Genomic DNA, 11023 nt, shown 5'->3' with positions numbered 1-11023 from the left:
AAATAGTTTGAAATGAAGCAACTCAAATAAATAGATTGTTCAATACTTTATCAAGGTGAAATGTGTTTTATACATCTGCATCACAATTATGGCCCTGTTTGTTTTGAAGTTCAATTTCCCATATCCTTCTTATTTGTTATTTATTATCTTTGTTGTATCTATATCCTTTTAGAAAAGATAAGCTTCAAAAGTGCCATGCAAGTTTATTACACGACGTCTATCATTATAACTAAGTCAATTATCTGTGTAGTTGTATTTCATGCTCCTAATAGATGCCGTTAAAGAAACACTTACACACCAAATTGAGTTCAACGTTCAAACAGCCTCCACCTTGCTCCGTCTCTCGGGAGGGTGAAGGTCGGCCCGGGTTAAGATGAGCTCCACCGGGGAAGAGGGCATCAGCATCGACACGTACACCTCCACCACCACCGTGCACACGCTGGCCGGCCGCCGGCGCCCCCCGCCGGGCCCCGCGTGGAGCGGCCGCGCCCCCCGCCGTCTGCGCTTCATGAAGCGCGACGGCCGGTTCCAGGTGGTCTTCAGGGACGGCCAGGGGAGCTGGGGCCCCTTCCTGCTGGACATCTACACCACCCTGGTGGAGACGCGGTGGCGGGTGATGCTGCTGATCTTTTCCCTCTCCTACATCCTGTCCTGGCTGCTGTTCGCCCTGCTCTACTGGCTGATGGCCTACGCCCACGGGGACTTGGCCCCGCCCCCGGACGGGGGCCGGCCGTGCGTGGCCAACGTGCGCAGCTTCACGGCGGCCTTCCTCTTCTCCGTGGAGACGCAGGCCACCATCGGCTACGGCTTCCGCGCCACGACGGAGAGCTGCCTGGCAGCGGTGGCGGCGGTGACGGTGCAGAGCCTGCTGAGCTGCGCCATCGACACCGTGGTCGTCGGCGTGGCCGTGGCCAAGATGGCGTCGGCCCGCCCCCGCGCGCTGACGGTGGGCTTCAGCCGCTGCGCCGTGGTCAACCTGCGCGACGGCGCCCTCTGCCTCTCCTGGCGGCTCGGCGACTTCCGGGGGAACCACGTGGTGGAGGGCGTGGCCCGCGCCCAGCTGGTGCGCTACGTCGCCCGGCCCTCGGGGGCCGTGGAGGTCTCGTACCGGGACCTGGAGCTGCAGGACCGCGACGTGGTCCTGGCCACGCCCGCCACCGTGGTGCACCGGCTGGGCCCGGGGAGCCCGCTGTACCGCTGGCGCCCGGAGGGGAAGGGGGGGGGGGAGGAGGAGGAGGGGGGAGAGGAGGAGGTGGAGGAGGGGGAGTTTGAGCTGGTGGTGTCCTTCACCTACACGGGGGACACCACCGGGACGCTGCACCAGACGAGGACGTCCTACGCGGTGGGGGACATCCGCTGGGGCCAGCGCTTCCAGGACACGCTGCGCCAGGGCCCCAAGGGCCTCAGGGTGGACTACGCCCTGTTCCACCAGACCTCCGCGGTCCCGGTCCCCTGGGTCAGCGCAGAGCAGCTCCTCAGGGGGGCGGCCCCGCGCCAGGCAGAGGAGTCTCAAGAGCCCCGCGGGGGAGCAGGGAAGACACTGAGAGCCCTGGACCTTCGGGCCCCCAGACCTGACCCGGGTCCGGGGGTGGTCCAGGAGGCTCGCCTCTAGCGGGGGGGGGGGGTCCTGTGTGAATAAAGACTATATATTTAAGATTATGCATTTCTAGTGTGTTATTTATGCAGTTGTGTCTCTCACCATGAAATGGTGAGGCTTGTTAGAAATGTATTTTTCATTTCTGTGGTTTTCTATCGGGGGTTGGGTTCATGCGGTGTACTTTCATATGTTTTTGTGTATAAATAAAACGTGTAAGTAAGTGAGTGTCCTCTTGAGTTCTTATGTCACCATCACGTGTCTTCCATTCATAGCTCCTATTCATGATCCCAGCCCCGCATAATGCATAACACAAAAAGGTTTCCCTCAACAGCAGCAAAACCAACAAACAAGACAACATTTTAGTAAGGGGAGTGTCATTATGTGTCTTAGGTCACTTTTCGGTCGGGTTACTTTAATGCTAACTATATTCATTAGTCAATCCGCCCATCTAAATTGGAACGCGATGGAGTTTCTCCACTAACGCTCCGCTGAGCGGGGGGAGGGGGGGGGGCGTGGCTTCTCCGCCATCACTTGAGATCCGCAGGCGCTCCAGCTTCCAATTGGCCGGCTGGCTCCGAGGGGGCGGTGACGGGCACGTGTGTTTTTAAAGTGCGTCCATGTAAGCCCAAACAACTTCTTCACTATCGCCGAAACGTGTTATGGCACAATTTGTAATGTCTGACATTAATTCGAGTGCGTTTACAATAACGGCCAAGAGGAAAAGGACCAGATTTGGAAATGTTATTCTGCATGAGACGCTTAACCATAAAAGCGGGAGATTTGTGCAACAGGAATTAACAGGTAGGCCCACCTGCGAATCATACCTTGTCAATCTATCTGTCCGCATGTCTACATTTGTGTGTGCATGCAATTCATATTGTTGTTGTTTTTAATTAAACGTGTGACTGAAGTCAATTACCATAAGCCTAACGCATCTCTGGGAAAGGCTGTTTTAAAAGTTGTGCAGTATGCCCGAGTTGGATGTGCGTCGCCTGTGCGTTACCTAGGACACACGCATTATTTCTGCTTCTTACTCACCTGATAATAAACGAGATCTATCTCTAACCGCGTCGCAAGTGCATTGCCCCAATTTCGCTTTTAACTTTTAAAGTGAATTAAGTCTTACCTTCCGATGCTTTCTTTATGAACAGTCCTTTTAATGAACATTCGTTAAAATACACGTATTTGTTTTAATATAAATAAAGCGTGAGGTGTGTTCTCTAGGTCATAACGGATATTATCAATGAGTTATCGATTGATCTCATGTGAAATAGAGCACCGTTATGCAACCAGTTTCCATCTCTCCTATTGAGCACACATGCAAACGAGCAATGACAGCTTCTGTTGCTCCTGCTGCAGACTGACAAACCGACAGCCCTACGTCACTGGATACGGTCTCACTGATTAATTGCGCCCCTAATTAGTTTATTTGTGATTGGGTCCAGTTGCTCTTACACTGACTGAATGTTATACATTGAACATATTTAGAACTCTTGCAGCCTAATTGCACATCTTTTTTAGTCACCCTGTGGTGAGGGACAGGGAACCCCTGGTGTATACATTGGGAGGGCTATCATTTCTCCCTAAGTAGGCCTGTAGGCTCATGCTTCAGCTGAGTCCGTACCAGGACCGAGCCTTTAGTAAGTGACTCCTGCAGAGGCGCCGTCCCTGCTTGCTGAACTCCGCGCCTCCATATGTCAGTTGCTACCTAGCAGTGACATCATTAGTCGGGAAAAACAGATGATGCAGAGGGATTTAGCCGGGCGGTGCGCATCTCGTCCCAAATGACCTGTAATCACTTTCCCCGGGTATAAATAGCCCTGACAGTTGACGGACAGGAAAATGACGAAATGATGCTATACCGTGAAACGTCAAATAACGGTTCGATCACCGCACTCTCTCGACCTCTTTCAACGCGTCTTCCCCTGACCCTCCTCCCTTCCCCTCTCTGAACAACAACCCCAGCGCCAACAGGATTCTCTGAGCCCGCTGCTGAGACCCACAATAGCTATTCTGACCTTCACTCTGTGACAGTGGAGCTCGCGCTGATGGACTGGAGTTTCGGGTGACAGGCAGTTGTTTCGGCAGTAATAAAACATGTCTGCCGTCCCCTGTGTGCCCAGTGTAGACCGCGGTGTCGCATTTTAACGGAGCCCACTGCACTGTACTCTCAGACCAAGTCAACCCCCGTCCCTCCATGCTGCCCCCATCGGACGGCGATAGGACCCCTGTGGAGTGACCGACCCGTCCTCTCTGATGGCCTAGCCCCCTTACTTCATTAGCAGCCTGTGTCATGTATTCAATCAGATTTTGGCAGCGTGGTCCGTGACATCAGAACCGGTGCTAGGACAGAACACAGGGGAACATAGGCCCCGCTCGTCTGAGAGGCTTTAGAGAGCACTGTCTGTGTTACTACTCAGCAGACTCCATTTTGACGCAGCGTTTTACCTCTCCAGTTGAGGCCTTGGCTAAACAATGTGTGGTTTACTTCAACCCTGGTTACAGCTCATCTCTACTGGCTGCTACTGTGTTATGACTGTGTAATGTCAACAGAGGAGAATGAAGCTCACAGGATGTGTGCTACTGTACCAGGTGGTTCTGCTGGCGTCAGATAATCAAACAGGATAATCAATGCATGAAGTATTTACTGGAGAGCGACTGTAGTAACCCCATTGTTTACCTTGATGCTTTGCACCCGGTTGTAATGTGTTTCCTCTCTTTCCTGCACTTAAGGTACGAACTGAGTTGACATGAACTTGATCTGTAATTTGATTCACCGCTCGGCGAACCGACCTACTAATTCATACTTAAATAAATAATAAATGCACAATTCCCTGCTTTGTCGGCCAATGACATGCTTGCATTTGATGCTTCGGTGGAAAGTGTCACAGATGCTGATGCTTAATTTCTGAATTCAAACACAGAGACACTTTATACTGTCCATAATTGCGTCCATACAATAGAGTCTTGGTTTCATAAATGCATTATTCAAACATCGGGTAACCACACACCGACAGACAATGATCTTTGCTCTGGTTTCTGCCACTTAGCCTAACACCATTTTCTTCTGTCTGTATTTTCCACAGCACACTTAACTGATGAGGCCCAAAGCCCCCAGGAAGGAGGACTGACCCGCCCTCGCCAAGAGTGCACACTCCAGGACTAGTGCAAGAACAGCACCGCACACCCCCCCTTCCCCCCCCCCCCTCCCCCCCCTCCCTCCTCCCCACCATCAGGATCCCCGGGGTCCCGTCCTCCATGTTTCCAGCTTGAGTTAGTCCCGGCCAAACGTTCAAACCTGTTTCTCCAACGCTTCTTCCAGAAGCTCAGACTGTTCTCGGCAGCGGAGGCGGTGCCGGAGACCCCCGCCCCGACGGCGGCCATGGGGAGTGTGCGAAGCCACCGCTACAGCATCGTGTCCTCGGAGGAGGACGGCATGAAGCTGGCCGCCATCGCCGCCTTGCCCAACGGCTTCGGCAACGGCAACGCCAAGAAGTTGCAGACGCAGCGGCTTCACCAGAGCCGCTTCGTCAAGAAGGACGGCCACTGCAACGTACAGTTCATCAACATGAGCGAGAAGGGCCAGCGCTACCTGGCCGACATCTTCACCACCTGCGTGGACATCCGCTGGCGCTGGATGCTGCTGGTCTTCTGCTTCTCCTTCCTCATGTCCTGGCTGTTCTTCGGCTTCGTCTTCTGGCTGGTGGCGTTCTGCTACGGCGACCTGCAGAGCGAAACACAGATGTGTGTCTCCAACGTCAACAGCTTCACCGCCGCCTTCCTCTTCTCCGTGGAGACGCAGACCACCATCGGCTACGGCTACCGCTACGTCACCGAGGAGTGCCCCGTCGCCGTCTTCGTGGTGGTCTTCCAGAGCATTGTGGGCTGCATCATCGACGCCTTCATCATCGGCGCCGTCATGGCCAAGATGGCCAAGCCCAAGAAGAGGAACGAGACGCTGGTGTTCAGCCACTACGCCACGGTGGCCATGCGGGACAGCAAGCTGTGTCTGATGTGGCGCGTGGGGAACCTGAGGAAGAGTCACCTGGTGGAGGCCCACGTGCGCGCGCAGCTCCTCAAGTCGCGCACCACGGCCGAGGGCGAGTTCATCCCGCTGGACCAGGCGGACATCGACGTGGGTTTCGACAGCGGCGTGGACCGCATCTTCCTGGTGTCGCCCATCACCATCGTGCACCAGATCGACGAGGACAGCCCCTTCTACGAGCTGAGCAAGCAGGACCTCGAGACGGCCGACTTTGAGATCGTGGTCATCCTGGAGGGCATGGTGGAGGCCACGGCCATGACCACGCAGTGCCGCAGCTCCTATGTGGCCAGCGAGGTGCTGTGGGGCCACCGCTTCGAGCCGGTGCTCTTCGAGGAGAAGAACTACTACAAGGTGGACTACTCCCGCTTCGAGAACACCTACGAGGTGCCCAGCACGCCGCACTGCAGCGCCCGCGAGCTGGCCGAGAGGAAGAGCAGCACCGGCAGCTGCAGGAACTCCTTCTGCTACGAGAACGAGGTGGCCCTGGAGAAGGCGGAGCAGGAGGAGGAGCTGGAGGAGGAGGAGGAGAAGGAGGAGGTGGGGAAGGATAAGGGGGGGGAGACGGCGGAGATCAAGGGGGGCTTTGAGAACGTGGCTCTGGAGGACATGGAGAGGGACGATCCCGCGTCGGACTCTGACGACAATGGGGACTCTGTACCTCCAGAGGCGAGGCCTTTGAGAATAGAGTCGGAGATATGACCGCAGAGGGGGTTGATACTACCACCACAGAGTATGTTACCGGTCGGATGAATGTGGCTCCTAATTGCTGACTGCAGTCGAGTGTTCACGGACAAAGCTGGTGTGTTTGTACGTTTTGCTCGCCAGTATCCCCCAACGAAACCAATACCCCCCATGATTGAGTCAACGACGACAGCTAGACGGTTCTATACTTTGGTGCCATTCGCTTCCGCGTTGTTCCAAAAGTACGTTGTACATTGACTTAACACACCGTTCCGGTTACTTTAGTTTGTGATATCCACGCTACGCTTTCATTTTAAAACAGATTTTAAGACACTGGCTGAGAAGTTATTAAACTCTACTTGTAAGCCGTTTCTTAACCAAACCGGCCTTCATGTTCAAAACATTTGATATCTTAATGAACTGCGAGGACGGACCAAAGTAACAGAACAACAGTCAATGTTGTTTGGGCCTCCGGTTGAAGTCTGTGGCACCAGAGAAAGGAAAGGCTCGTGTCTAAAAGGACACCGAGAGGTCCGTGTAGGGTTGGGCGAGGACTGGAGCCCCACCGGTCATGTCCTCTGGGGTTAGCGCTGAACGGCTGAGTCACCAGAGCATGCGTTCTTTTATTTATGGAGAGGAATTGGTGAGATGAATCAAGGAGGCCGTGGATCCCCTTTCACCGCGGGTGGAAATGAGGGGCGCCCGTCCGTGTCGGTGCATGTTGTTGTCCTCTTGAGAGTTAGTCTCTGCCGTAGAATAGATGAAGGCATTGATTTAAACCCAAAGCCTCTATTTAAATCCAAAGTCTCAACTGGCCCTTGATAGAATATCAACATAGCAGTCCACTCGTGTTGTTTTATTGATCCCATAATGTCCTTTGACGAAACCTTTAAAATGTTCACCTGAGCTTCCTGGTGGTAATGGCGTATTTAAAAAAGAAACAAACTAAACTCCCAAAAAAAAGAACTAAACCATTGAATTAAAACAAAATGAGGAGACCGATAATTACCATCCAAACTCAATGTACTTGCATCTTGTGCTCTGAAAGAGTCTTAGGTCAGTTAAGAACCCACTCACAGGAAGAACCTCCATGAGAAGGTCTGAAAGCAAGGTTACGAGCCCATTCCCATGAATCCACTGGTTTATTCTGTTCTATAGATCGTTCTTACTCTCAATGTGTTCATCGTGCATGCATGGGCATGTGTTTGTGTGTTGCGAGCGCATCCCTGCGCAGGCGTGAACGTGTGTGTGACTGAGCATGCATGCATGCATGCGTGAGCAAATCTGTGTTTGTGTACGTGTGCACACGTAGACACACTTTATCTGTCTTTGTAAAGAGAGAGCGGGACGGACAGGGACAGTGGTTGGTGGAGGGGGGGGGGGGGGGGGGGGGGGGGGGGTCGTTGCACATCATGCTCCTCAATGCATGCTCTCCTGGTCTAAGTATAGCGACACTCGCCATGTGAGCCTTAACATGCCGTCCCGCCAGCGGACTGCAGTGGGGAGCTTTTGCATTGACACAGTTCAGGACAGTGACAATGGGACCAGAAGCGCTACAGAGGGATGTACGGCCGGCCGCCCGGACAGCTCCTGCAAAACCTGACAAGACACACGTGCAATACAGCTCAGAGTCAGAGGCAGGACACTGTGGAACCCAGCCACACCCCGAAGCTGGAAGTGACTGGAGCGAATGTCGACCTTTATGATGAGCGCTGCTGATTTACATATTGTTTGGTTAGGAAGTAACTTAGGAGCCAAAATGTATTATTTGTCTTTTGAAGTCTGCGTTTTGAATAGGACAGCGGTCACAGTCTGCTCTGTTTGTGTATTTGGGGGAGCAGAGAGTTTACCCTCAGAGCATCACAAGAGATGATCTCCCCTCGTGCTAGAGATTGCTTCCTTTGTTAGCTGAAGCCAAATGTATAGAAATTGGACACCTGTACCCCCGCCCCCCCCCCCCCCCAGTCATGGACGATTGAGACAATAAACCTAGCAGAGAGTTAGCATGCATTATCTGACCGGGTGTGGAGTTCATTCGGGGCAGTGTTGGATCCCCACTTTGACGGCCCCTATTTTGAGCGCGTTCCCTGACTGCAGAGGGTCTGGTAAAGAGCACAGACATGTCATTTCTGAATGGACCCTTTTGTTTTTAACCATTTTAAATGTGTTATGTTTTGAAACAGGGACAGCTTCACTAAGGCACATTTCCTTTTATATTCAGGCCCTCGAACTCCGGACACAAAATCGACGCAAACGCAAAACAACTGAACCCGGCCCAGTTAAAAGAGACATCCCCGGTTTTAGATCATGAAACAATCCTGCTATGACGACTGGTTTGATCAATTCAATGGAAGCACCCCCCTCCCTCCACTCCTCTCAGCGTTAATGGGACATCCTCCTTATAGCATCTCTCTACTCCCCCAGGTGTTTTTATGTTCCGCCGTGGGTCTGTCTGCTTCCCGGGGGGCCGCAGGGACTGGGCAGGGGTTCATTCTGTTGTTCGGTGACGGTATGCAGACTCTGTACATTAATATATTGTGCAGTTGTTCAAAACTGTAACACATCCTGTTTTCAAATAAAAAAAAAGAGAAAATATCTGAAAAATTATTGAGCCGTTCAATTCCCTCAACGATCGCGGGTTCGATTCCCACTGGAGTCACAATAAAAAAAATCAACTCAGTGTATGTAATGCACTCAAATAAGCTGTGTAGGGATTAATAAGCTTTGAGGTCCTGCGGCCGGTTATAGAGCCACACAGCTAGCAATCTGGGAGCTGTGATGATGAGGAAGGATGTGTTTGGTTGTCGTAGCGACAGCCGCACACACACACAGGGCCTCAGGTGTAAATCTTAGCAGTCCGCGCCCCAATAGCTCCAAGTGCTCAGGGCATCGTTTACTGTACTCATGGACACTCAACGTTTGTTTATGTGGACACACAGAGACTAGACATTACATCTGCTGATGCTGGAGGTTGTGAACCCGAAGCTGATCTATTTTGGTAAACTGCGGATAAGTAGAGGGCCTCGTATAGTTTGGCACATTATTGTTGCCAGGCGTTGTTGAATCGAAAGTAAATTGCATGTTGTCTGAGTCTTAAGGAGCAGAATGCAATGATGTGTCGTGGTCACACTGCAACACTGTGCAGTGTTGCAGTGTGAAATGAATGTTTAAGTTAAAATTGTGTTCTTCATTAGAAATGTGTGCAATTAGCATCCGTGCAGCCTAAAGGAGACTCAGTCTCAATGGGCTGCACGGAGGCTGGCTGTCCAGGCAGGAACAAAGGTACTGCATCGATAGACAGACAGACTGACAGGGCCAATAACAGTACGACACCAAACACAACACACACATCTCTTTTTTCATGTATTCATTCATTGATGTATGTTTTCTATACAATGTCCTGAATGTGGAACATGAATTTACACCATTTTGAAACATTTGCCGGCAAATGCAGTCGCCGTGATTATGGAGTTGTTGGAATCGGAATGTTGTAGATTTTATTGATCAGACTTCAGCAGAGAGACAGCCGGATGATTGGATTTGATTCTACTCTTGCAGCGCTGGAAGCCTGAGGCCTTTTTCCGCATTTGCCAATGAAACGGCATCAACGCTCAAAAATGAAATAGGTGACCATCACACAGGACTAAATCAGTTATCGTCAAAAGTCTTGCAATTCGTTTTTGTTTGATGTTTTTTTTTATCTTCTGATCGGAAGAATCAAGTAGAACCAGGGAGTCTCTGAATCCAGCAGATCGTTCATGATCCAACGTCTGTAGGTCTGCGGTTGGGTGTCTGTGTTGATGTTCTGGTGCTCAGACCAAACCAACAGAACACTGTCCGCCAGCACAGGATCGATAGTGGAACCGACGTGACTCTGACGAGCCAGCCGGCCAATCAGTAGCCTCAGAACTGGTCACGACCTTGAGGTTAAATGCAGGATGCCAACAGCAACAAGAGAAACGTGTCGACTCATTCTGTGATCCCTGTGAAGAAAAGTGGTGTTTTGTGAATAATTTTTACAATGGATGAGACAGCATTGAGACGTGACTTTCTACATTCTGTGTGTGTGTGTGTGTGTGTGTGTGTGTGTGTGTGTGTGTGTGTGTGTGTGTGTGTGTGTGTGTGTGTGTTTCTGTGTGTGATTGTCACTTTTGTTTGTGTGTGTATGTGTCTCTTGTTGCTCTTTGCGTGTGTATTTGTCTGTGTGATTGTTGTTTTGTGTGTGTCTGTGTGTGATTTTGTGGGTCTGTGTTTGGGTGTCTTCTTCCTCTTCTTCTCCTTCTGTTGAAGCGTAAGGTAATCTTAACTTTTGGCCGGGCTGAAAGGTCGGCTGAGCGTCACAATTCCAGAAGCTTCCGCACACCGTTTATATCAGTCTGTATGTGTACGTGTGTATGCGTATGTGTGTGTGTGTGTGTGTCTGTTTATGCACTCACACTCTCTCTGGCTGCTGGGTTGCTCTTCAGGCACACACACACACACACACACCCTCAAACACACACACATTCTGGCAGCATCCTCGACAGCTGAGCACGTCATGAAACTCAAACAGGTACAATGTGTTGGACGCAGCGCAGCTTTTCCACTGCAAGGCCTCTGCCAGGGCGGCACTACGCCTGTTTATTAACAGAGGGCCTCGGGGGGGGGCCTAGGGGGGCAACCGGATTGGATTCAAGCCCTCCTTCCTGGCCCCTCCATCG

At 51.7% G+C, this 11023-nt stretch overlaps 2 protein-coding genes across 2 annotated transcripts; both read left to right on the top strand.

The window, feature by feature from the left end:
* Positions 1-373: 373 nt before the first annotated feature.
* On the top strand, positions 374-1612 carry LOC307082948 (inward rectifier potassium channel 16-like; the record flags this gene model as incomplete). Its single annotated transcript, XM_079746700.1, has 1 exon — positions 374-1612. One exon carries the CDS (start codon positions 374-376, stop codon positions 1610-1612), a length of 1239 nt encoding a protein of 412 aa, XP_079602826.1.
* Positions 1613-4901: 3289 nt separating this feature from the next.
* Positions 4902-6341, top strand: LOC307082949 (inward rectifier potassium channel 2-like; the record flags this gene model as incomplete). The annotated part of the gene is made up of 1 exon (XM_079746701.1): positions 4902-6341. Exon 1 carries the CDS (start codon positions 4980-4982, stop codon positions 6339-6341), a length of 1362 nt encoding a protein of 453 aa, XP_079602827.1. The 5' UTR covers positions 4902-4979.
* Between the last annotated feature and the right edge of the window lie 4682 nt (positions 6342-11023).

Source organism: Pollachius pollachius (genome assembly GCF_949987615.1).
Source record: "Pollachius pollachius genome assembly, chromosome: 11".
Taxonomy (NCBI): Eukaryota; Metazoa; Chordata; class Actinopteri; order Gadiformes; family Gadidae; genus Pollachius; species Pollachius pollachius.
The sequence above is the reverse complement of the archived record's forward strand: the minus strand, read 5'-3'. Positions and strand labels throughout refer to the sequence as shown.